The sequence below is a fragment of the Vanrija pseudolonga genome, chromosome 6 (genome assembly GCF_020906515.1).
Source record: "Vanrija pseudolonga chromosome 6, complete sequence".
In the NCBI taxonomy this organism is placed as follows: Eukaryota; Fungi; Basidiomycota; class Tremellomycetes; order Trichosporonales; family Trichosporonaceae; genus Vanrija; species Vanrija pseudolonga.
The window spans coordinates 1,316,235-1,336,741 of NC_085854.1; the positions used below are offsets into that span (position 1 = coordinate 1,316,235).

At 62.6% G+C, this 20,507-nt stretch overlaps 8 protein-coding genes across 9 annotated transcripts; 7 read left to right on the top strand and 1 right to left on the bottom strand.

The window, feature by feature from the left end:
- Positions 1 to 6: 6 nt before the first annotated feature.
- DUN1 (DNA damage response protein kinase DUN1) lies at positions 7 to 2,402 on the top strand (the record flags this gene model as incomplete). The annotated part of the gene is made up of 6 exons (XM_062774814.1): positions 7 to 223; positions 269 to 323; positions 449 to 1,128; positions 1,175 to 1,507; positions 1,553 to 1,797; positions 1,938 to 2,402. 6 exons carry the CDS (start codon positions 7 to 9, stop codon positions 2,400 to 2,402), a joined length of 1,995 nt encoding a protein of 664 aa, XP_062630798.1.
- A 232-nt stretch (positions 2,403 to 2,634) lies between these two features.
- On the top strand, positions 2,635 to 5,747 carry tyrS (the record flags this gene model as incomplete). 2 transcript variants are annotated; one of them, XM_062774815.1, is made up of 5 exons in its annotated part: positions 2,635 to 2,741; positions 2,792 to 2,936; positions 2,972 to 3,303; positions 3,374 to 3,710; positions 3,778 to 4,331. In XM_062774815.1, the coding sequence occupies 5 exons, from the start codon at positions 2,635 to 2,637 to the stop codon at positions 4,285 to 4,287; spliced, it is 1,431 nt and encodes a 476-aa protein (XP_062630799.1). The 2 variants fall into 2 exon arrangements, with proteins under 2 accessions (XP_062630799.1, XP_062630800.1); XM_062774816.1 differs by lacking the exons at positions 2,635 to 2,741; positions 2,792 to 2,936; positions 2,972 to 3,303; positions 3,374 to 3,710 and adding exons at positions 4,641 to 4,685; positions 4,856 to 5,253; positions 5,310 to 5,747 and having other exon boundaries at positions 4,314 to 4,341.
- A 422-nt stretch (positions 5,748 to 6,169) lies between these two features.
- On the top strand, positions 6,170 to 6,718 carry SPBC1271.07c (putative N-acetyltransferasec; the record flags this gene model as incomplete). The annotated part of the gene is made up of 1 exon (XM_062774817.1): positions 6,170 to 6,718. Exon 1 carries the CDS (start codon positions 6,227 to 6,229, stop codon positions 6,716 to 6,718), a length of 492 nt encoding a protein of 163 aa, XP_062630801.1. The 5' UTR covers positions 6,170 to 6,226.
- Positions 6,719 to 7,575: 857 nt separating this feature from the next.
- On the top strand, positions 7,576 to 11,951 carry PAP16_2 (putative inactive purple acid phosphatase 16). Its single transcript, XM_062774818.1, has 3 exons — positions 7,576 to 7,989; positions 8,055 to 8,878; positions 8,930 to 11,951. Exons 1-3 carry the CDS (start codon positions 7,615 to 7,617, stop codon positions 9,123 to 9,125), a joined length of 1,395 nt encoding a protein of 464 aa, XP_062630802.1. The 5' UTR covers positions 7,576 to 7,614; the 3' UTR covers positions 9,126 to 11,951.
- ARB_02390 (putative glutamate carboxypeptidase) lies at positions 9,212 to 11,914 on the bottom strand (the record flags this gene model as incomplete). The annotated part of the gene is made up of 1 exon (XM_062774819.1): positions 9,212 to 11,914. The coding sequence occupies one exon, from the start codon at positions 11,912 to 11,914 to the stop codon at positions 9,212 to 9,214; it is 2,703 nt and encodes a 900-aa protein (XP_062630803.1).
- A 1,868-nt stretch (positions 11,952 to 13,819) lies between the features above and the next one.
- Positions 13,820 to 15,997, top strand: fadA (Guanine nucleotide-binding protein subunit alpha). Its single transcript, XM_062774820.1, has 8 exons — positions 13,820 to 14,226; positions 14,276 to 14,350; positions 14,393 to 14,450; positions 14,614 to 14,895; positions 15,156 to 15,382; positions 15,423 to 15,694; positions 15,741 to 15,813; positions 15,857 to 15,997. Exons 1-8 carry the CDS (start codon positions 14,184 to 14,186, stop codon positions 15,883 to 15,885), a joined length of 1,059 nt encoding a protein of 352 aa, XP_062630804.1. The 5' UTR covers positions 13,820 to 14,183; the 3' UTR covers positions 15,886 to 15,997.
- A 171-nt stretch (positions 15,998 to 16,168) lies between these two features.
- TBC1D13 (TBC1 domain family member 13) lies at positions 16,169 to 17,668 on the top strand. Its single transcript, XM_062774821.1, has 6 exons — positions 16,169 to 16,379; positions 16,425 to 17,064; positions 17,119 to 17,298; positions 17,333 to 17,408; positions 17,445 to 17,517; positions 17,557 to 17,668. The coding sequence occupies exons 1-6, from the start codon at positions 16,269 to 16,271 to the stop codon at positions 17,641 to 17,643; spliced, it is 1,167 nt and encodes a 388-aa protein (XP_062630805.1). The 5' UTR covers positions 16,169 to 16,268; the 3' UTR covers positions 17,644 to 17,668.
- Positions 17,669 to 17,997: 329 nt separating this feature from the next.
- Positions 17,998 to 20,472, top strand: SPAC4G9.04c (putative protein). The gene is made up of 3 exons (XM_062774822.1): positions 17,998 to 18,497; positions 18,601 to 19,926; positions 19,975 to 20,472. Exons 1-3 carry the CDS (start codon positions 18,249 to 18,251, stop codon positions 20,407 to 20,409), a joined length of 2,010 nt encoding a protein of 669 aa, XP_062630806.1. The 5' UTR covers positions 17,998 to 18,248; the 3' UTR covers positions 20,410 to 20,472.
- The last annotated feature ends 35 nt before the right edge of the window (positions 20,473 to 20,507 follow it).

The window sequence follows — 20,507 nt, forward strand, 5'->3', positions numbered from 1 at the left end:
ACCACAATGCCGTCGTCCGTCAAACACCAACCGCCCCGCAAACGAAGCCGCAGCACCATCGAAGAATCCCTCACCCAGCCCGTCCGCCGCCCACTGGCGAAGATGCGTCGCCTGGACCAGTTCAGCGATGACGACGAGGACGAGGCGAAGCCGTCGCAGTTAGAAGACCCCTTCCCCGACACGGTGGGGTCGCTCCTGTGCGAGACGCCCGACGAGGATATAGGTGAGGAAGGTGTCGTCACATGGTAGAACCTGCTCACCCGCTCAGTGCGTATCGTCGTCACGCTCCAGGAGATTGTAGTCATTGGGCGCGACGAAGACTGGTACGTGCGGCGTTCTCGGTGCTCTCTGACCTCAGCGACGTCGTGATGCCGTACCCGAGCGTCTCGAAGCGCCATCTCCGTCTCACGCCGTAGGTGCACGGCGGGACGAGTCACTCACCTAGCAGCGTCCGCACCAACTCGCAGTTCACCATGGTCGCGCTCTCCGACCTCTCGAGGTACGGCTTCACCCTCAACGGCGTGTTACACCGCCCAGACAGGGTAGCCAAGCTCGACACCAAGCGGCTGCTGTGCAAGACGTACATCCTGAAAACAGGCGACCGGGTCGAGCTGCCCGGCTGTCCAGCAGTGTTCACATGGGTCCAAGGCCCCGCGCACGCCGTCGAGCTGCTACGCCACCCGAACCGCAGCCCGCCAATCTTCAACACGGCCAACGCGGGCGCCGTCTACCCCCTGCACAAGGCGTGGATCGTGCACAACTGCCCCATCGGGAGCGGGACGTTCGGCACCGTCAACATGGCGTCGCATCGGCACGCGTCGTGGCTCCAGGTCGCGTGCAAGACTATCGCCAAGCCCGAGACGGAGGAGGACATGCAGGGGCTGCGCGACGAGGTCGGCTTCCTCAAGCGCATGGATCATCCGAACCTCAATGGGATCCTCGACAGGGTGAACGAGGACGCGCCGTACCCGCGCGTCCACCTCATCCTCGAGCTCATGACGGGCGGTGATCTGTTCGCGTACTGCGAGAAGCACCCTGGGGGACTGGAGGAGCTCGAGGTCAAGTGGATCGCGTCGCAGCTCGTCGACGGGTTGAGCTATCTCCACAACATGAGGATTGCGCACCGCGGTGGGTCTGCTTGCCGAGCTCTGTTCTGCGAAGCTGACACCCCCAGACCTCAAGCCTGAGAACATTCTGCTGGCAGTATCGGCCATCTACCCACGCGTGGTGATCGGCGACTTTGGCCACGCCATCTCGTATGAGGCGGTACTGGAGACCGTTCCAGAATCCGAGTTTACGAACAAGCGTCGCGAGTTCCCGCGGATCGGGACGGCGAGCTATATCCCCCCAGAGAGGCTCAAGGCGTGGGCTCGCCCAGAACGGGGAGCGGGATGTTCTGGCCTCGCGGAGACCGTGGGTACGAGCCGGGACGGCCTGACGCGGCGAGAGAGGATTGCCAACAAGTGGTTCACCGAAGAGCTCCGTCTCGACGCTTGGGCTCTGGGTGGTGAGTTGGAGCCTGGACCTTGGTGAGCATATTCTGACGCTGCAGTCACGCTGTACACCGCCGCGTTCGGCGAACACCCGTACGAAGGCGGTCTGGCGGGGCCAACCGGGCGGACAGGCCCGACGCAGCAGGATAAGGCCCAGGCAAGGTCGTACACCCAGGTTAAGGGGAAGAATAGCTGGGCGCGCTTCCGCCAATCCGTGGGAGAAGGCAGATCAATTGGAACGTCTCGAGAGGACTCGGAAGCCACAGCACGATACATGGAGCTCCTGGACCACTTCGACCGACACGTGAGTGGCGTCACAGGCGGAATCTGACTCTGACTGCAGGCGCCACAGAAATGGTTCACCTTCTTTATCGGCAAGGTGACCAAGCCCTGTAAGCCGGGGGATCTGCATAGTGCTGATACGCAGTCATTGGATTTCTGCAGGCCTTACTGGACATCCGCCGTGGCGGTGAAAACCGGCTCCTGGTGCTGGATTGCCGCTCGAACGAGTGGCTGAAGGACGACCGGGGCTTTCTCGAGGCCATTCACGACCGCGTGATCGAGCACGGCGAGGTGCTGCACTTTGACCGGGTGCAGCAGATCATGGACGACATCGAGCACGGGGCCGGGGTGCCGAGCTCGTTTCCCGCGTCGACGGCGTCGCAGGAAGAAAGCATCGCAAGTCGCTGGATGATGATGGCTAATGCCCAGCCCTCGCCCATTCAGTCCCCAAACCGCCGCCCGTCACCCATTCCCGAGGGCGATGAAGACATCGAGATGGACGAGACGGGCGATGGTGGTGGTGGAGACGACACGATCGTCAACGATACGATCGTCGACGACACGTTCGAGGACGATGGAGACGACACGTACCAGGCTGAGAGTGGGACGGGCTGGTCGGCGGCGTAGAATTATGTGAGAAGAGATGTCGATCTGTCGATTTAAATGTCGTAGACTCTAGTTTAGCTGTAGAGTAGAGCAGCATGTAGCAGAAAACACCATGTATCAAGAGTCCGTCTCTCCCAAATGCCACAATGTCACTCCGCCACGGCGGAGGCAAAAAGTCGGATGCGACCGTCATCTCACCTCCACTTTGGCAGATCAACAACTACGACCAGCGTTCCCCAATCCCCATCACACCATGAACCGCGTGCGGCATCTCGCTCCGCGGCGATGGGCCTCCTCAGCTCCAGCGCGGAACGTGGTCGACGAGCTCGAGGCGCGCGGCTTCATCCAGGCGGTTACCTCGTGAGCTAGCTGCCTCCTCCCTCCTACCTCCAGCTGGCTAACCATCACAGCCCGGCCCTTCGCGCGCACCTAGAGTCGCCGAGCTGCGTGTACGTCGGCGTCGACCCGTCCGCGTCGAGCCTGCACGTCGGAAACCTCCTCCCCTTGCTTGGCTTGCTCCACTTCCGCGCGCGGGGCCACCACGCGCTGGCCCTCGTGAGCTTTCCATCCGCACCTAGAGCTGACGGCAGATCGGCGGCGCAACAGGCTCCATAGGCGACCCGTCCGGCCGCAGCACGGAGCGCAACGCCCTCTCGCCAGCCGATCTCGCGCACAACGTCGCGGGGATCACGGCGCAGGTCGAGCGCTTCTTTGAGCGCGGGATCGAGTATGCCGCGGCGAGGGGGTACGATGTCGGCTCTGCGCTGCCCGCTCAGCCCGCGGCGCGGGCGTCAGCGACCCTCGGCGCGGGCGGGATCGACGTGCTCAACAACCACGATTGGTTCAGGGACGTGTCGTTCCTTGACTTTCTGCGCGACGTCGGCAAGTTTGCGCGCGTGAATGTCATGATGGCGCGGGATAGGTGCGTGGGGTAGGGGGAGGGGGGAGGGGGCACGAGGGAGCGCCCGCCGGCTGACGCCGACGCTTCGCAGCGTCAAATCCCGCCTCGAGTCCGACGCCGGCATCTCGTTCACAGAGTTCTCGTACCAGCTCCTCCAGGCATACGACTTTGCGACGCTGTACAAGTCCCACGGGTGCCGGGTGCAGCTCGGCGGCTCGGACCAGTGGGGCAACATTGTGGCGGGGATCGACCTCATCCGGCGGCTGAATGTGCCCGAGGGCGTGGTCGACGAGGCGAACGCCCCGGACCAGGCGTACGGGCTCACGATCCCGCTGCTGACCACGGCGAGCGGGGAGAAGTTTGGCAAGAGCGCCGGGAACGCCGTGTGGCTTGATGAGGAGCGCACGTCGGTGTCAGACTTTTACCAGGTGGGTGCTGTGCGACTTTACGGGGTTGCTCTGCTGGCTCGCGGCTCACACCGCTCGCCCCTCCCAGTTCTTCCACCGCGCAAACGACGCCGACGTGGAAAAGTACCTGTCTGTCCTGACCCTCGTTCCGCCTGCGCAGATCGCAGAAGTGATGGCCGAGCACGCCAAGGCGCCCAAGCTGCGCGTCGCGCAGACGCTGCTCGCGCAGGAGGTGACCGAGCTGGTCCACTCCAAATCCGCGGTGTCCAAGGCGCAGACGGTGCAGAACGTGCTGTACGGCTCGGACTTGTCGACGCTCAAGTCGGCCGACGTGCTGGCCGCAATGGACGGCGACCCGCGCCTGGTCCGCGTCAGGCCCGAGGACATTGACGTGCCCGTGTCCAAACTGGCCGCGTCGTACGGCCTGGCCAAGAGCCGCGCCGAGGCCAACCGCGTCATTGAGGGCAAGGGCCTGCGAGTCAATGGCTTTGTGGTGCAGGACCCCCGCGCGAAAATCACCTCTGGCGACCTGATCGACGGGCACCTCGCGCTGCTCGCCCGCGGCTCGCGCGACATTGTCGTCCTCTACATCGAATAATACAACACCCACATACACTACTCAGCATGCACTCGGCGTCAATAGGGCTAACAGGTTCGCCTGGTTTGCTAGGAACACTTGACAAGGCTAATTGACCATTAATACACAATAGCGCGGAATCAAATAATCCGTCTTGGAACCAAATAAAGACTTGGCAATCACTTTGCCCAACTCCCCAGTCTCCAGTCTCATTCTTTCGCCCACGCTCGCACTCATACCGTTGACCAGCACCCCACCTCTCGCCCTAAACTCTCCCAAGTTAATTGTATAACTCACTATCAGTCTCGCCGCCCAATTGGGTTGAGACGTGGCCTCCTCACCAACCAGGAGAGCGCACCTGAACACACCGCCAGTCCCATCCCACCGCCACCCGTGCCTCACTTCAGACAAGACACGCGGTGAGTCCGTCAACGCCAGACTTGTGCGTGCGCCAACGGCGTTACTGACCTCTGTTGACCTCACTTTCGCCTTGCACCACACTTTTCTCACTCTCGCACTCCACCACACCCCGCCTTCCTCGTCTTCCTCGTCTTCCTCGTCTTCCTCGTCTTCCCTCAGGCCACGAAAGCTACAATGGCACCTCCAACTGCCCGATCCCCCGTCATCAAGCTCATCGACGTGGACAGCGTGGCCTGTATTGCTCGCGGATCCTACATATTCAACCACTGGCTCCACACCGTCATCCTGATCAACATGAACCCGTACACGGACCAGGCGTATCATCACACCTACAACCGCGCGTTCGCCATCCCGTGCTGCCCTATGAAGATTGCTGCGACCGCCTACATGGCCATCAGCCACGGCCATGCCGACCGTCCGCTGCGGTACCCCTTTCTGCCGCCGTTTCTCGAGCTCGTTCCTTCGGCGCCGATATTCGAGAACGTCGCGGCGACGCTCATCGACCTCCGCGTCGCCGACCTCAAGGCGTTTCACACCGCGCACGGCAGCCCTCTCACCGCTATAGCCGTGAGAGGACTGAAGGACCCCGAGGCGGCGCAGTGGCTGACAAGTCAACGATGTAGCTCTGGAACGATCTCCTCACTCCCCCAGTCCTGCCCGAGGCCGCAGCTCGCCTCGACGGCATGCACACCAAGACGATCGCCAAGCTCAGAAAGCACGCCCTCAAGGTGTCCAAGTGGACCGTCAACCAGGTCGCCATGTTCGTCGGCGCCATGTGGGCGTGGGACGAAGCCCCCGACGCTGCGTGGAGCCGCAAGCGCCGCCTCGGGCCAGTCACCCCCACGAACGACTGGGGCTGCGGAAAGGACACGGACCCCAGGATCCGCCACATTTACGAGCTGGTTCACCACTACGACCCCCACCCCGCTCAGCTCCGTCCTGCGTGCGACGGGTGCCGCGAGCTGTCCATCCCCAAGTCGCTCTTCCACCCCGTTTTCTCGCGCGCCAAGTGTGTGCTCTGCTTCTTCCGCGGCATCCCCTGTGTCGACAGCGGCAAGTAAGCTCCCCGGTGCAAGTTAAACAACCCCATTCACTCGCATTGTTGTTCATCCCATTGTAGTAGCACACGCATGGCTCGGTGTGTAGATGTATGGAAGCCTTGAGCTCTCCTTGTTTGGCGCCACTCTCAACTGTGAGTGTTTGCGGGGCTCCGCCACGAGAATCGAGAATCGGCAACCTCACTCCACCTCGCTTGCTCACTTGCCCGGCGTCGGAACGCTTCACAGATCACAGATCAGCAGATACTTGCACTCGAGTTTCCATTCCGTATCCGCGGAACTGCCCCGCTGATCCGCTGACGAGCACAAGGACGCACAAACCGACGTCACTCGGAGCCGAAGGTCTCACGACAACTCGCACCTTCCTTGGGCACGCACGCGTCTCGCCCGCTCCACTCATCCGCCCTCGCCGGCGGTCTACATATCCTCCCTCAGGTTTTGTGTCTCTGCGCGCGATATCCCCCAGCAGCCTCTGCACGACCATGACCAACGCGACCACCGTCACCAGCGACGCCTCCCCCGTCAAAATCTACCGCGCGACCCCGGCAGACCGCGCCAAGGCGTGGGCCATTGTCGACGAGTACAACGAGGCCATCGGGGTCATTGTGCGCGACTCGCCCGCCGCCTTCGACAGCTACTTTGACGACGGGGCAGGCATCTGGCTAGCCGAGAAGGATGGCAGCGAAGTGGTCGGGTGCATCATCCTGCGTCCCTTGCCCTCTGTCTCGCCGACAGCATGCGAAGTCAAGCGGCTGTACGTGACCCCCGCGGCGCGCGGGCTGCGCGTGGCCGACAAGCTGCTCGCCACGCTGCACGCGTACGCGAAAACACGGGGCTACGACACGGCCTACCTCGACACCAAGGACGACTTGACCGCCGCCATCCGGTTCTACCAGCGCCAGGGGTACGAAGAGTGCCCGCGCTACAACGATAACCCCCAAGCGACAATGTTTATGCTCAAGCGGCTGGAGTAGGGTGGGGAGGGGGAGGAGGGGTGGGGCAGGGGAGGCGTGCTAGTGCGGGCAATGGAGGCGAGAAGTTGTGCTGCTTGGTGTGCTTGCGGCGCCGAGACGCAGATGACACCTCAGCCAGCGGTCAGCGCTGCCGCCGAGCGAGCGAGCTGGCTTCCCCAGCCGAGCCAACAACTCAGCGCGCTCTGCACGTCTAGCCCGCACGACTCGCCCGCGCTATCCCCCTCCCATCCCCGTAGATACAGTAGACACCTACCTACATTGTAATGGACCCATGTGTACACTTCGTCGCTCGGTGCCAAGGCTCCGCCGGGCCGAGTTGGCAGGGCGCCGGCCACCCCCACTCTGCCGGCGACATCGTCGGCCCTGCGGCGAACGTTGCCACGCGCCATATGTAAGCATGCCTCGAGTCCACCCACGTTCGCAGCATGCGGCGAGCGCTGCGGGGTCACGACAAACATGTCGGCGATTGCGACCAAGTGATTGAACGAGGCAGGTTGTCGGGCGGACAAAATGGCGCATGGGGGGCTCAACATCCAGCCGATATCCGACCCCTGGCTCTGGCTGGGTGGTGAGGTCATCGTCCCTCGTCTCCCTCAGCTTCAGCTTCTTACACTCGCCTTGCAAGCTTCCAACCCTATCATTCGGCTTCTGCAGCCCTGGACACGCCTGCCCGCACAAACACACGCGTCGACGCGCCGCGCCGCGCCGCTGCCCGGCCGCCCGTATCGCGCCTGCACACGTGTGTGCTGTCGCATTCCACTAGCCCGGCACGACGGCGACTGGGACGAGCGAGGGGTTGCTATCCTTGGCGTCGCGTCGGGGCGTGTTTGAGATTCAAGCTTACTTGCTTGCTTGCGCGACGCAAGCCTTGCACGACCGCGTCGGGATCCGATCGGATGGGGCGTAAACGTGCCGCCGTCTTCGATGAGGAGGGGACAGGTGTCCCGAGGCCAAGATGGGCCGAGGAGACGTACTTAAGCCGCCCACGCCGCGTGCTGCTGGCCACCCGCGCCCTCGCCCTCGTCACCCTCGCCGCAGTAGCAATGGTCGCGACGCTCCTCCTCCTCTCCACGCTTCTGGCCAGCGCGGCCGCCGCGCCGCGCTCGTTCCCCAAGCAGAACAACGACTGCGGCGACGCGCTCAACCCGTACCCCGACGGCCGCCGGCTCACGTTCAACAAGGACGGCACGTTCAAGGTAGTGCTGTTTACTGATCTGCATTATGGCGAGCGGGACGGCGGGAACGTGTGGGCCGAGTGGGGTGTTGAGCAGGTGGGTGGGGGAGGGGGACGTCGAGTGGCACACCACACACTCGCTGACGCTCGTGTGTGCTCCAGGACACCAACTCGACCCGCGTGATGAACTACGCGCTCGACGACGAGTCGCCCAACCTCATCGTGTACGGCGGCGACCAGATCACGGGCGAGAACCAGCTGTGGGAGAACTCGACCGTGTTCCTGGACGAGATCTTTGCGCCGGCGCTGGCGCACAATACGCCCTTTACGACCATCTACGGCAACCACGACGAGAGCTACAACATCTCGCATGTCCAGAGCTTCTGGTACGAGAAGACGCGCGCAAAGGCCAAGAAGCTCAGCTGGACGCAGATGAACGACGCGTCGAGCGACGACCCGAAGGGCGTGTTCAACTACTACATCCCGGTGTACGCGCACGACAATGCGCGCGTCCCCGCGCTGCTGCTCTGGTTCTTCGACTCGCGCAGCGGCACCTTCAACTCGGGCTACTTCAACGTCACGGACGAGAAGTGGATGTCGCAGGACTGGGTCGACCCCAAGGCCGCCACGTGGATCAACGGCACGGCCGCGCAGATGAAGGAGCAGTGGGGCAGCCTGCCCAAGTCGCTCGTGTACGTGCACATCCCGCCCTCGCCGGCCCAGGCGATCGGCAACGACACGGTCGCGAAGGACCCAGAGGACCACCCGGGCATCAACTACGACGAGCCCGTCGACATCCAGGGCCAGAACGGCGCCGCCTTCTGGGGCCGCAACACCCCCGACAAGGCCTTCTGGAACGCCGTGACCGGTACCCTTGGCGGCAGCGACGGCTCGGGCCTGATTGCCGTCACGTCGGGCCACGACCACGGCAACGACTGGTGCGGGCGCGACGACTCGGTCGGGCCGTTCACCTTCTGCTTTGGCCGGTAAGTCGGGACTGAAGATAGTGACGAGCGTGTCCTGACCCACACCCCCAGCCACACTGGCTACGGCGGCTACGGTAACTGGGCGCGCGGTAGCCGCGTCTGGCAAGCCCGGCTCGACACGGCCGGCGCCCTCGGCGACCTCAAGTCGTGGATCCGCATGGAGGACCACTCGACCGCCAACACGACCACGCTGGTCCAGAACGGCCAGACGACGCTCATCAACTCGCACGACCCTGCGCCAAAGTAACAAACCAACTTCTGTGACATTTCATTTCTATATCTTTCTTAGGACAATGGGATCACGAGATGTGATACAGGCTTCGCTGGCTTGGCTTACGCCCGGATGCCCTTGGCAATGCCGCCAATCAGCTCGACCAGCTCGTTCGCATCGTTCTGCGCCAGCTCGGGGTTCTTTTCAATCGTAATCGCCTCGGTGAGCGCAGGGAACGTCGTCGAGCCGTAGCCGAGCCACTTGCCGGGCGCGACGCCCTTGTGGCGGTACCACTCGCGGTCCTTGATGCCCTGCTCGGCGATGAAGCCAGACTCAAAGTCGCGCAGCTTGACGTTGACCTTGCGGATCGCCTTGAGCGTCTTGGCAATCTCCTTCCAGTTGGGCAGGTGCGGCGAGGGCTTGGCAGCGGCGGGCGCGGCGTCGGGACGCTTGTCGTCAAATACGACCATCTTGGCCAGCTCGGCCGCCTCGGCGTGCGGGCACGGCGCGAGGCCGAACGCATGGGCCAGGCGCTGGCCGTAGCTTCTGGGCGGGCGCTCGGGGAGCGCCGCGCGCAGCTTGTCGATCAACTCGGCGCGCTCGGCGTCGAGCCCGGCCGACGCCGCGGCCAGGTCCTTGATCGCGTCGCCGAGCGGCACGAGGTCGAGCGAGTCGTACCCCGCTCCATGCTTCAGGTCCTCAATCTTGGTGAGGTAGTAGGCCAGGTCGCGCGCATACTGCGTCGTGTTGAAGGGAAGAATAACACTGTCGGCGAGACGGAGGGTAATCAAACCGATAATCTTGGCCGCCTCAGTGTGCTTGTGGAAGCCGGGGTCACCAAAGTGGCTGACCCAGTGGTGCGAGTCGTAGATCGAGTGGTAGTGGTACACGGGGTCCTTGGGTCCGCCGGAGAAGGAGAAGTCGGTCGACGCGATACCGTAGCGCTGCAGGAAAGCAGTGTAGTCCGAGCCCGAGCCAAGGGGGTTGACGCCAGAGCCACCGGCTGCGACGCTCTCGGCCTTGGCCGGCGCGAGAGACGGGTGGAGGGCGGCGTTGAACTCGTCCCAGTCACCGCCGGCCGCGCGAGCGTCCCACAGGCTCACACCAGGCTGGGTGGTCTTCTCAATCTCCTGCGCCGCACCGCGGAGGAGGAGGGCAAGCGAAGGCGAAGCTGACGCGCGCAGGTTCTGGCCGCTCGAGCTGGAGTCGAGGTTGAGGTACGCCGCCGCGTGGCCCTGCAGCCAGTCGCCAAAGTCCTCGGCCCACTCGGTCGACCCGACGAGGCCGTACTCCTCTGCGTCCCACGACGCGAGGATGATCGAGCGCAGGGGCTTCCAGCCCTTCTTGATGAGCTCGCCGAGGCCGCGGACGAGCTCGTACTGGCTCGCCGTGCCCGAGTTGGGGTCGGCGCCGCCGAGAACCCACGCGTCGCGGTGGTTGCCGACAATCACGACCTCGTCGGTGATGTGTCCGGGCACAATGGCAAGCGTGTTCCAGACGGGCGTGACGCGCGTGTTGACCTCGTTGACAAGGTGCACCTCGACGTCGGACGGACCAGTAAAGTACTCGACGCCCTTGTAGCCCAGCCCACCGTCGAAGCTCGCGTCAAGGTCGGACGCCGGGATGCCCTTGCCCTTGAGTGCCTTGAGGAGCGGAATCGCGTCCTCGTAGCTGAGAGGGAGCGAGGGGATGTCGGGGAAGTTGCCGCCCTCGATACGCGTCGCGTTCTTGTACGCCGGCTCGCCAGGCGTGGTAGGGTCACCGGGGTACTTGGAGAGGAACTGGACCGAGCCGCGCTGCACCGACGAGGGCACGCGCGCAGGGCCGGCAGGGTACTGCTCGTAGCCGTTCGCCTCGGTCACCTCGCCGTCGTCTCCGGGGTCGGTGAAGATGAGGGTTCCGATCGCGCCGGCCTCCTGCGCCGCCTTGACTTTGAGGCCGCGGAACACGCGGCCGTACTTGACGAGCGCAATCTTGCCCGTAAAGTCGATGCCCTTGGACTGGAGCAGCTCAAAGTCGTACTTGGTACCGTAGCCGGCGTAGATGTACTGCCCCTGCACGTTGCCCGAGACGCTGAACCCGTGGAACACGGGCACCTCGTCGCGCAGCCGCGAGTCGGGGTCGCCGGGGAGGTACTCCTCGCGCAGCTTGGCGTGCACTGGCGGGTCGGTGAGCAGCGTGACTGACGACGAGACGGGCGTGTTGAGCACGGGGTAGTACGTGTCGATCCAGACGCCGAGCTTCTTGAGCGCGCCCTCGCCGCGGATACGCGACTGCGACTCGTGAGACCCGGCCTCGTAGATGTGCTCGTCGGTACCGGACTGACGAAGGCCAAGCGCCGCCTCCCAGTCGTTCTTGACCTGCAGCGCCGTGATGAGGTCCCAGCCTGTGCCGGCGGGGTGCGCGTTGGCAGTGTACCTGCGCGACGCGGCTGCCGCCGAGGTGTTGCTCGGCACGTCGAGGTAGATCTTCTCGGCGCGGTGCGGCGAGACCCACTTGTGCGGGTGCTTGTGGTCGGGGTGGTGGGGGTGCTTGTGCTTGTGGTCGTGGTCGCCGTGCTTGCCCTTCACCGCCGCGGCGTAACCCTGCGTCGCCACGCCGGTCCAGTACGCCTCGACGACGGGGTCGACGGCCTCGACCTCGGTCGTAGAGGTGGCACTGTTGAGGACAGACGCGAGGCGCGGGATGACGAGCAGACCGAGCACGGTGAACAGCGCGATTTGCAGCGCGCCGACCTTGCGGCGGCGCGTACCGCTCGCCACGGGCTGCGGGAGCGTGTCGTCGCTGCTAGGCAGCGGGGCGTACTCTCTCTTCTCGGCCACCATGGTGATGGACGTGATGTGGGAAGAAGAGGAAGAGTGATGACTGATGGGTTCAAGGTAGCTTGTCCTTGCTGTTGCTGCGAGCTGCTCGCGCCGACCAACGCCAGTTCATGTCACCGCATGCTGCATCTTGGTCAATCGTCGGTGCTCGCCGATACTAATGGCGTCATACTAAATGGATGGTGGGGGGAAAGGAGCCGATGAAGCTGGCACTCGGCCAAGGTAGGGGCTCTTATAGCTCCCAATATCCCAATGTCACTCTCACTCGTCCCACGTGCAGTCCAACCCATCCTTTGCCGGCCTCCACTTTCCGAGTCCACCCTGTGTCCCTCCACCTGCTCACTATTCTATTGTTCTGTCGCCTCCTGGACTCTCCGCCCATTTTTCTCGTGTCCCCTGCTCGTCTGCTGCATGCCTTCCCTCCTCGGAACCCACCTTCCGCGCTCATTGTCGGTCAAACTCTTCTCCTTGCCACTCCGCCAAAGCCGCCTTCCCTCCCCCACTCTAAGGCCCCCTCGTGCCACTGGCGTTTCCCTCCCTTCCTTTGTCCTCCTGACGCGCACAGACGCTCAAACCACGCGGCGTGGGTTGGGGGCGCCGCTCGGACCCCCCACCTCGTGTCGCAACCTCCCTTCCGGATTTCACCGCGCACTGATCGCCGACGAAAAAAAAGAGCGGCAGCGCCAAGAAGCTCGAGTCTGACCCTTCCCTCCTCTCTCATGGCGCAGCGCATTGACCCACCTTGTTTTGCCTCGACGACAAGAGTCGGCCCACCCATTCAACTACACTGGACTCTCTCTCGGCACGCAGCAGCTCGACGCGACAAACGCACTGGTCCATTCTTTTACAGGGATCAGAAATGCACTGGCCTGCGAAAAATAGGGATCCAGGACAGAGCCACCAACGTTCAACAACTGCGCAGCCGACGTCTTCCTCCTCACGCCAGTTGGCCTCATGTCGGCCTGCCTTGCCTTGCCTCACCTGCTCTGGCGTTCCTCATCTCCAGGATCCAAGCATGAAAGAGAACAATAAGCATCAGATGTCGGCTCATGTCGTAGACTGACGAACGGCGCAGGAATGGGAATGCTGCTCACCAACCACCACCGTGACAGAACACGAGCTAAACTCGCCCAGCACCTCTGTGCTACCCACGTACTCTTACGCCCTCATCCCCGTATCGGTGGATCAGTGCCTCACCCCCTCGCCCTCCTTTGGCCTCCATGTTTCAATTTACTGGTTCGCGCCGCGGCCTTATAGCCACTACTCAAGTCTGGCTGCTGGCTGGCTGGCAGCGGGAGATCTGCACCACTGGCACAAGGCGAGTCACCGAGGGAGCAGCCACTTCAGCCACCTGGCGTCGTCCAACGCGTGCAACGCGTCAAGCGCAAATGCCCACGAAATACTGGCAAAGGTGCAGAGAGAAGTCCCTTACGCACACGAGGTCATAGCTGGGCACACCTCGACACGATCACTTGAAGGCCACCCGCGGCCACGACGGCGACCACCCCCACCACCGGCGTGCCACCACCCCCCACCCACCAATGGACGCCCACTCGATCCCTGTGACTGCCCTGCACGTAGCGGCGACGAGGCGCACGCTGACGGCCTGCTCGACGCCTGCTACAGCCTGGGAGGCCGACAAGCGCCGCTCGGGCTGATCCACCTGGATCCCAAAAGTCCTCCACGGACCTCCTCTGGATCCCTAACCCTCCATCATTTTGCGATTCCAGTCCAGCCATCGACCGCTGGCCACACCCATAATCAAACAAAGTCGAGCAGCACAAGGGCCCGCGCGCACGACCCCCATCCACTTCTCCTACCCCCTGCCCCCCCGCGGCCACGACCACCCCTTCCTTCCCCCCTCCCCCTTCCCCCAATCCTCCGTCCGGCGCCGCCGCCTCCGCCGCCGCCGCTGCTGCTGCTGCTGCTGCTACAGGAACGAGAGCACCACCACCCGTTCGTCTCTCGCCCAATACCTTTCAACTTGGTTTCATCGCATACTCCATCCTCCTCCTCATCATCCTTGTGCTCACCGCGACTGTCACGTCCATCCTACCCTCCCTTTCACAAACTTTCTCCCATCACTGTTGTCGTCGTGTCCAACCAAGTACCATACTCATCATCACAACCTCTCATCAAGTCGATCTACAGACTACAGCTCACCACCACCTAGGACGTTGCCAACGCCCCTCATTCCCCTTGCACTCCGACACTCTCCCTTACAACCTTTCTCTCACCTTTCTCAACTCAACCTGCGGTCGTCTTAGCCAACATGGGGTGCACACAATCACACGAGGACTTGGACGCCAAGGCTCGTGAGTAACTACCCGTGCAGCTGGCGTTTCGAATCTAACGAGTTATTAGGCAACGCGGAGATCGAGGAGCAGCTCAAGCGCGATAGGCAAAACATGGCGCGTGAAATCAAGATGCTTCTCCTCGGTGCGTCTCGCCTTACACTGCGGCCTCACTGACCATGCCCAGGTGCCGGTGAGCCGGGCAAGTCGACCGTCCTCAAGCAGATGCGTCTCATTTACAACAAGTAGGTACTGCCCCGATCGCAGTCGTGTTGCAGTTTCGTGTTCAAAGTCTGTGCAGGAGGCCCGTGCACTTTGTCGCGCGGAGAGCACCTTCCAAACGCGGAGCGGCGGCTGGCTGGCTACAGGCATGATCCGAGGAGACGTCGACGCTGACCAGTGTCATAGGCCCTACGATGCGGAAGAGAGGGACAGCTACCGCGAGATTGTCTACTCGAACACGGTCCAGTCGAAGCGCGTCCTTCTCGAGGGTGTCTCCTACATGGAACTCGAGATTAGCCCATCCAACAAGGGACGGTGGGACGCGATCATGAACGCGCCTGCTCTTATCGAGGGCGACCGCTTCCCTCCTCTGCTCGCCGATGCCGTCAAGGGTCTCTGGCAGGATGAGGGTGTTCGTGACGCTTTCACTCGGCGAAACGAGCTCCAGCTCAACGACTCTGCACCATAGTGAGTTTTCATCAGTCTCATCCCTTTCAGCGCCGTGTGAGATCTGCCATGACCGTGTCGATCCGAGCGGTGGCGCCGGCCGACGCCGTGGCGGATACCGGATTGTGCGGTGACTGGACACCGGATGGTGGCTGTGGCATTGGCGGTGGCACCACCACACAGACCACACCCGACCGTCGCGGGCGGATCACCCCGGCACACTCATGTCGTCCGGCCTAGAACCGACCTAATTTTAGGCGCAATCGCTAACATGACAACAGCTACTTTGACGCCGTCCAGCGCATCTCGCAGGCAAACTATGTTCCCACAGACCAGGATATTCTTCGTGCTCGTGTCAAGACAACGGGTATCACTGAGACGCACTTTACCATCGGCGACCTCAAGTACAAGATCTTTGATGTCGGAGGTCAGCGATCGGAGCGTCGCAAGTGGCTCGGCATCTTTGAGAACGTCACTGCCCTGGTATTCCTGATCGCCATCAGCGAATGTGAGTGAATGAAGATGTTGAGCTGCGACTCACACACCAGACGACCAAAAGCTCTACGAAGATGAGACGGTCAACCGTATGCAGGAGGCCATGACCCTGTTCGAGTCTGTCGCCAACTCGAGATGGTTCACCAAGACATCGATCATCCTCTTCCTCAACAAGATCGACTTGTTCCGAGCAAAGCTGCCTACGTCTCCGCTTAACGAGACCTTCCCCGAGTATAAGGGAGGGGCAAACTACGACGCCGCTTGTGCCTTCCTGCTTGAGAAGTTTGTCGGCCTCAACCAGAACCCCTCCAAATCGATCTATGCGGTGGGTGCAGCTATACAGCTCAGAGGGGCGGAGCTGACCGACTCAGCACTACACTGACGCAACGGACACGCGTGCACTGGCATTTGTGGTGTCGGCCATCCACGACATACTTGTCAACAGTGAGTCTGCTGCCAGCATAAGGGAGCTAGCTGACACACCCAGTGAACCTGCGCGAAGCCGGTCTCCTCTAACGCCAAAAGAAGACTCTGCCATTGTGTGAATGTCCCTCCTTGGCACGGGAACAGGCCTTTATCATAATGCTGTACACTATCCTTTATGTGCAGTGCATGCGTATGCTACTACTCTCTCTTGCGGGAGGTGGGGGAGAGAAGGGGTGCAATCATCGATATAACTGATGGCACAAATGGTGCCACGCCCACGGACACTATGCAATGTCCGTGAAACACACGCCGCATCCCTCCACCGAAACGTTCCATCTAGCAGCCTTGTTGACACCATTGCATCTCACCCTCATCCACTTCGACCTCTGGGCAGCAATGCCGTCTAGAGAGCAGTGGTCGACGACATAGAAAGCTAGGCCTCGTGCAGAACCCCGACATACACTACAAGCGCCATGTCGACAAACTATCAAGACTACCTCGAGCTGCTGTCTGCCGAGCAGCACGTCCAGGTGGACAAGCTGCGCGAGGCGGCGCGCAACGGCGTGCTGCCCAAAGTCCGCGGAGTGAGCCCAACCTGCCTCAACCTAGCCCCAGCTAACCCACCATAGGAAGTATGGATGTACCTCCTCGGCGTGCTGGACTCGGACAAGACGTCGGAGATGACGTCCCTCAAGGCCCTGCGGCAAGAGTACAACGCGCTCCCGTCCACCCTTCCCTCTGACCTGGCGTCTCTGCTGCTCAAGACGGCCCTGGCGCACCACAACCGGCGGTTCGAGTCGCCGACCTACGAGAGCCTGATCTCGTCTATCACCGCCGAGCCCGGCTCGGCGCCGGGCGGCACAGCGTCCAACAACTCGGCGCCGGGGTCGCGCGCCGCGTCAACAGGCTACGGAATGACGCCGCTCGCTGGCCTCGCAGCGCAGGGGAGCGCGAGCCCCGGCCCGCCGCAGGACGACCGGGGCGGCTCGGGCCCGCTCGTGCCCCCGCCGACCGCGTCGCCCACGCGCGCGCAGTACCTCTCGCTGATGGAGGACGTGCTCGGCAAGTACTGGCACAGCGCGGACTGCCAGCCGTCGTCGATCGAGGTCGCCGCCGGCGCCGGCGACAGTACGGGCCCGCGCACCAAGTGGCTGCCCGGCCAGCCGCCGGCACCAGCAGACTGGGTGTACCTCGCCACGCCGTTCGTGTGCTGTCTCGCCCGCCCGATGGCCGTGTTCTACGGGTTTGAGGCGCTGATGAACAAGCTGAGTGAGTCGCATGGTGTGCGGTGGGGTACAGGCCGGGGGAGCTGACGGTATGCAGAGGCATGGCCGCCATTACCGTCGCGGCTTGGCTCGGTGCTCGGCCTGTTCCGCTTGGCGCTGCCCGAGCTGCACGAGTACTTTGAGGACGAGCAGGTGCCGATGACGGCCGTAGCGATGAGCTGGATGACGTCGCTGCTGTCCCGTGAGATGTGGCTCCCCGACGTGCTCCGGTTGTGGGGTGAGTGTGCGCGTGGTGGCGGGGCTGACGACAGACTCGTACCTCGCCTCGGACGACATGTTCGTCTTGCACTGCTACGTGTGCGTCGCGATTCTCTTCACGTGTAAAGAGTGAGTCTGGTGTGGTGGGGGCACAGCTGACGGCAGGACGCTCGAGGAGCTCGACGGGTCAGAAGCCAAGCTCATGCTGCTTGACCTCCCGCCGCTCGACGTGGACAGGGTGGGTCGTGTGTGTGAGGGTGTGTCGCTGACAGCTCAGTTGCTCCACGACGCGGCAAATCTCAAGGTCGCGTTCCCGCTCCCCATGCCCGTCACAGACGACCCAGACGAGTACGACGACGACTAGGTGCATATCTATATTCTTAGCTGTTAGATCCATGTATTGGCGCGTATGCATAGGCGTAGGGGTGTGATACAATTACGGGTGGGTTAAGGCCTCCGCCACGCCACTGTGAATATTTGAGACCATTTTATGCATTTTGTCCCGCTGGGCGTCACTGCTCCCCACCCAGGCGGAGCCAGTTGCGTCCAATGGCCACCCAGCCAGTCATCAATCCTGCTCTCTTGTCGTGTGTCTTGTCTCATCTCCACACTCTCTCTCATCACGCATCCAACCACCCTCCCTTCCCATAGCTAGCATCCAGCGTATCAAGAAACAGAGGAAGAAGTAGTCCCACAGCCCTTTAGTCCCTTTCAACCGCGTCAGTCGTGTGTCGTCCGGGTGCACTGTGCAGGAGACAAAAGGAGAGCCAGGCCACTACCGCCCCAACATATCCCTTGTACCCGCACTCTCTCTCTCTTGTTGTCCCCCTCGTCTCTTCTGGCGACTGATCACTAATAAAGCACCCGGGGACTTTCTTCGCAGCAGGCAGCAGGCAGCAGCAGCGGCAACAACTCATCGCCTCGTTCGTATTCACCTACCTACTTGCGTACTAGTCTCCTCCTCGCGCAATGTCGTACGGCCACTACCCCCCGCCCCAGCAGCATGGCGGCCCGGCAAACTACTACCACCAACAGCCGTCTCCGCAGGCGCCGCACGACCCCTTCCGCGCATGGTACGCCCAGCAGCTCGCCGGGCTCACGTTCAACTCGCGCCCGATGATCCAGAACCTCTCGATCGAAGCCCAGAACCGCCAGCACGAGGGCAACTGGCCCGCCATGGAGGCCATTGTACAGGAGATTGAGGATGCTATACTGAGGGTGCGTAGGGTGCAGGATGAGTGTGTGCAGGTGTGTGCGTGTGCGTTGAGCACATGCACGCACACTGCACGCGACCACTGATGTCCAGAACTGACCACTGCAGGCACCACCACAGGGCAAGCTTCCACTGCTGTATCTCATCGACTCGATCTCCAAGAACATTGGCCCGCCCTTCACCGACACGCTCCTCCCGCCCATCCTGCCGCAACTATACCTCGCTACCTACCGCCAGGTGGACGGCGTCACCAAGAGCAAGATGGCCGACCTTGTCCGGCTGTGGCGTACCGGTGGACCGAACGGGACCGAGCTGTACCCGCCAGCCATGCGCGAGGCTGTCGAGCGCGACATGTTTGGCGGCTCGGCACCCCTCACCCAGCAGTCGGTGCAGACCATGCTCAAGGAGTTCTTACGCGAAAAGGAGGAGGAGATGAGCCGCGAGTGGACCCAGCAGCGCGGCAAGACGGTCAACACTTTGGTCAACCTCGACAAGATCCTCACAAATACCCGTGTGTCGGCGCGCGAGCTGGCCGACATCAGCGACAGGATCCAGGCGATGAAGGGTGGACAGCCAGCTCCGGCTGCTGCTCCGGTGTTCAGCCCGACCTCGTCGTCCTATACTCCTCGTCAGGTTGCCCCTCCGCCAGCGCCCCCTGTTCACCGCCAGCCTCCGCCCCCGCAGCCGCCTCAGCAGCAGTATGGCGGCCAGGGACGTTGGGGTGGTAACTCGCCTTATGGTGCTGGCGCTGGCTACCCCCCGCCTCAGCCTCAGAACTACCCGCCTCCGCCACAGCAGAACCTCGCTCCGCCACAGCCCACGCCAGCGCCGGTTGCGATCCCCGCCATCCCCGTCAACGTCAGCGACCTTCTCAGCAAGCTTACCAGCTCGGGCATCTTGAGCCAGCCTCGCACCCCCGAGCCATCGGTTGTCGCCAAGCCACAGAAGTCTGGTCTCGAGAAGTACGAGGACATGGTGCTGGCCTTTAACATTCAGGTCGACCACTTTGACCTCTCGCGCGTCGGCATTCCCATGGGCCACCTCCCCGTCCGCTGCACCCAGTGTGGTATGCGCTTTGCTGAGAACGACGCCAAGTACCAGGCCCATCTCGACTGGCACTTCCGCCGCAACCGCAAGGAGCGCGAGTCTGCGGGCCGTGGTGGCCACCGCCGCTGGCTCCCTCGTGCCGACGAGTGGGTCAACGACAATGCCGAGGCTGGACCCTCTTCGCCAACAAAACCCGAGTCTGCTGCACTCCCCGAGACGCTGTCGAGCGATAAGATTGCCGCCCTCAAGCGCAAGTGGGTGCCTGTCCCTGCCGACCCGGTCAAGGCAGCCAAGCCGTGCCCGATCGACAAGGAGAAGTTTGAGTCGGTGTACTCTGAGGAAGAGGAGGAGTGGGTGTTTATGAACGCCGTGGATGTCAACGGGACTGTGAGTGGGGTGTGGGATAACAATTGGGGTTAGTGCTGACGGGGAAAGATCTACCACGCCACATGTCTTGCAGAGAAGAAGGCGTCGAATGTCGCCCAGCGAGTCCTCAATCGCGATGCGGCCCGCGCCTCGTCCAAGTCACCAGCACCGGGTACACCAGAACCCGAGGCGACGCCGGCGCCATCGCCGGGCACAAAACGCAAGGCCGAAGTTGATGACACTGAAGACGACGCCAAGCGCGTCAAGGTAGAGACGGGCGATGATGACGCGGTCGCGGTTGCTGAGAGCGGCCCAGATGAGGGTATGGACGTCGGTGACGGCGGCGCAAGTGGCGTGAATGGCGCCGACGACGACGTCAACATCAAGGTGGAAGTTGAAGAAGCGGCGGTGGCGGAGGCGCCCGCGCCAGCACCAGTGCAGCAAGACGCAGCAGAAGCGCTGGAGACGGTGGCGGCCGAGGTGGCCGAGCCGACCGCAGAGTAGAGTAGCATAGTAGTAGCAGCATAGCACGCATCCTTGCATATTGTCAGCCATGCATAGTGATCCAAGCAGCAACGGCAGGCAGCAAGCAGCAGTTGTGG

Coding starts and splice junctions, on each gene's coding strand:
- TBC1D13 (XM_062774821.1), top strand. CDS start 16,269: ATGTCGACAAACTATCAAGACTACCTCGAGCTGCTGTCTGCCGAGCAG. Junction 16,380..16,424: donor TGCTGCCCAAAGTCCGCGGA/GTGAGCCCAACC, acceptor AACCCACCATAG/GAAGTATGGATGTACCTCCT. Junction 17,518..17,556: donor CGCCGCTCGACGTGGACAGG/GTGGGTCGTGTG, acceptor CTGACAGCTCAG/TTGCTCCACGACGCGGCAAA.
- SPAC4G9.04c (XM_062774822.1), top strand. CDS start 18,249: ATGTCGTACGGCCACTACCCCCCGCCCCAGCAGCATGGCGGCCCGGCA. Junction 18,498..18,600: donor TTGAGGATGCTATACTGAGG/GTGCGTAGGGTG, acceptor TGACCACTGCAG/GCACCACCACAGGGCAAGCT. Junction 19,927..19,974: donor CCGTGGATGTCAACGGGACT/GTGAGTGGGGTG, acceptor TGACGGGGAAAG/ATCTACCACGCCACATGTCT.
- fadA (XM_062774820.1), top strand. CDS start 14,184: ATGGGGTGCACACAATCACACGAGGACTTGGACGCCAAGGCTC. Junction 14,227..14,275: donor GGACTTGGACGCCAAGGCTC/GTGAGTAACTAC, acceptor ACGAGTTATTAG/GCAACGCGGAGATCGAGGAG. Junction 14,896..15,155: donor CTCAACGACTCTGCACCATA/GTGAGTTTTCAT, acceptor ACATGACAACAG/CTACTTTGACGCCGTCCAGC.
- PAP16_2 (XM_062774818.1), top strand. CDS start 7,615: ATGGGGCGTAAACGTGCCGCCGTCTTCGATGAGGAGGGGACAGGTGTC. Junction 7,990..8,054: donor CCGAGTGGGGTGTTGAGCAG/GTGGGTGGGGGA, acceptor TGTGTGCTCCAG/GACACCAACTCGACCCGCGT. Junction 8,879..8,929: donor TTCACCTTCTGCTTTGGCCG/GTAAGTCGGGAC, acceptor CCACACCCCCAG/CCACACTGGCTACGGCGGCT.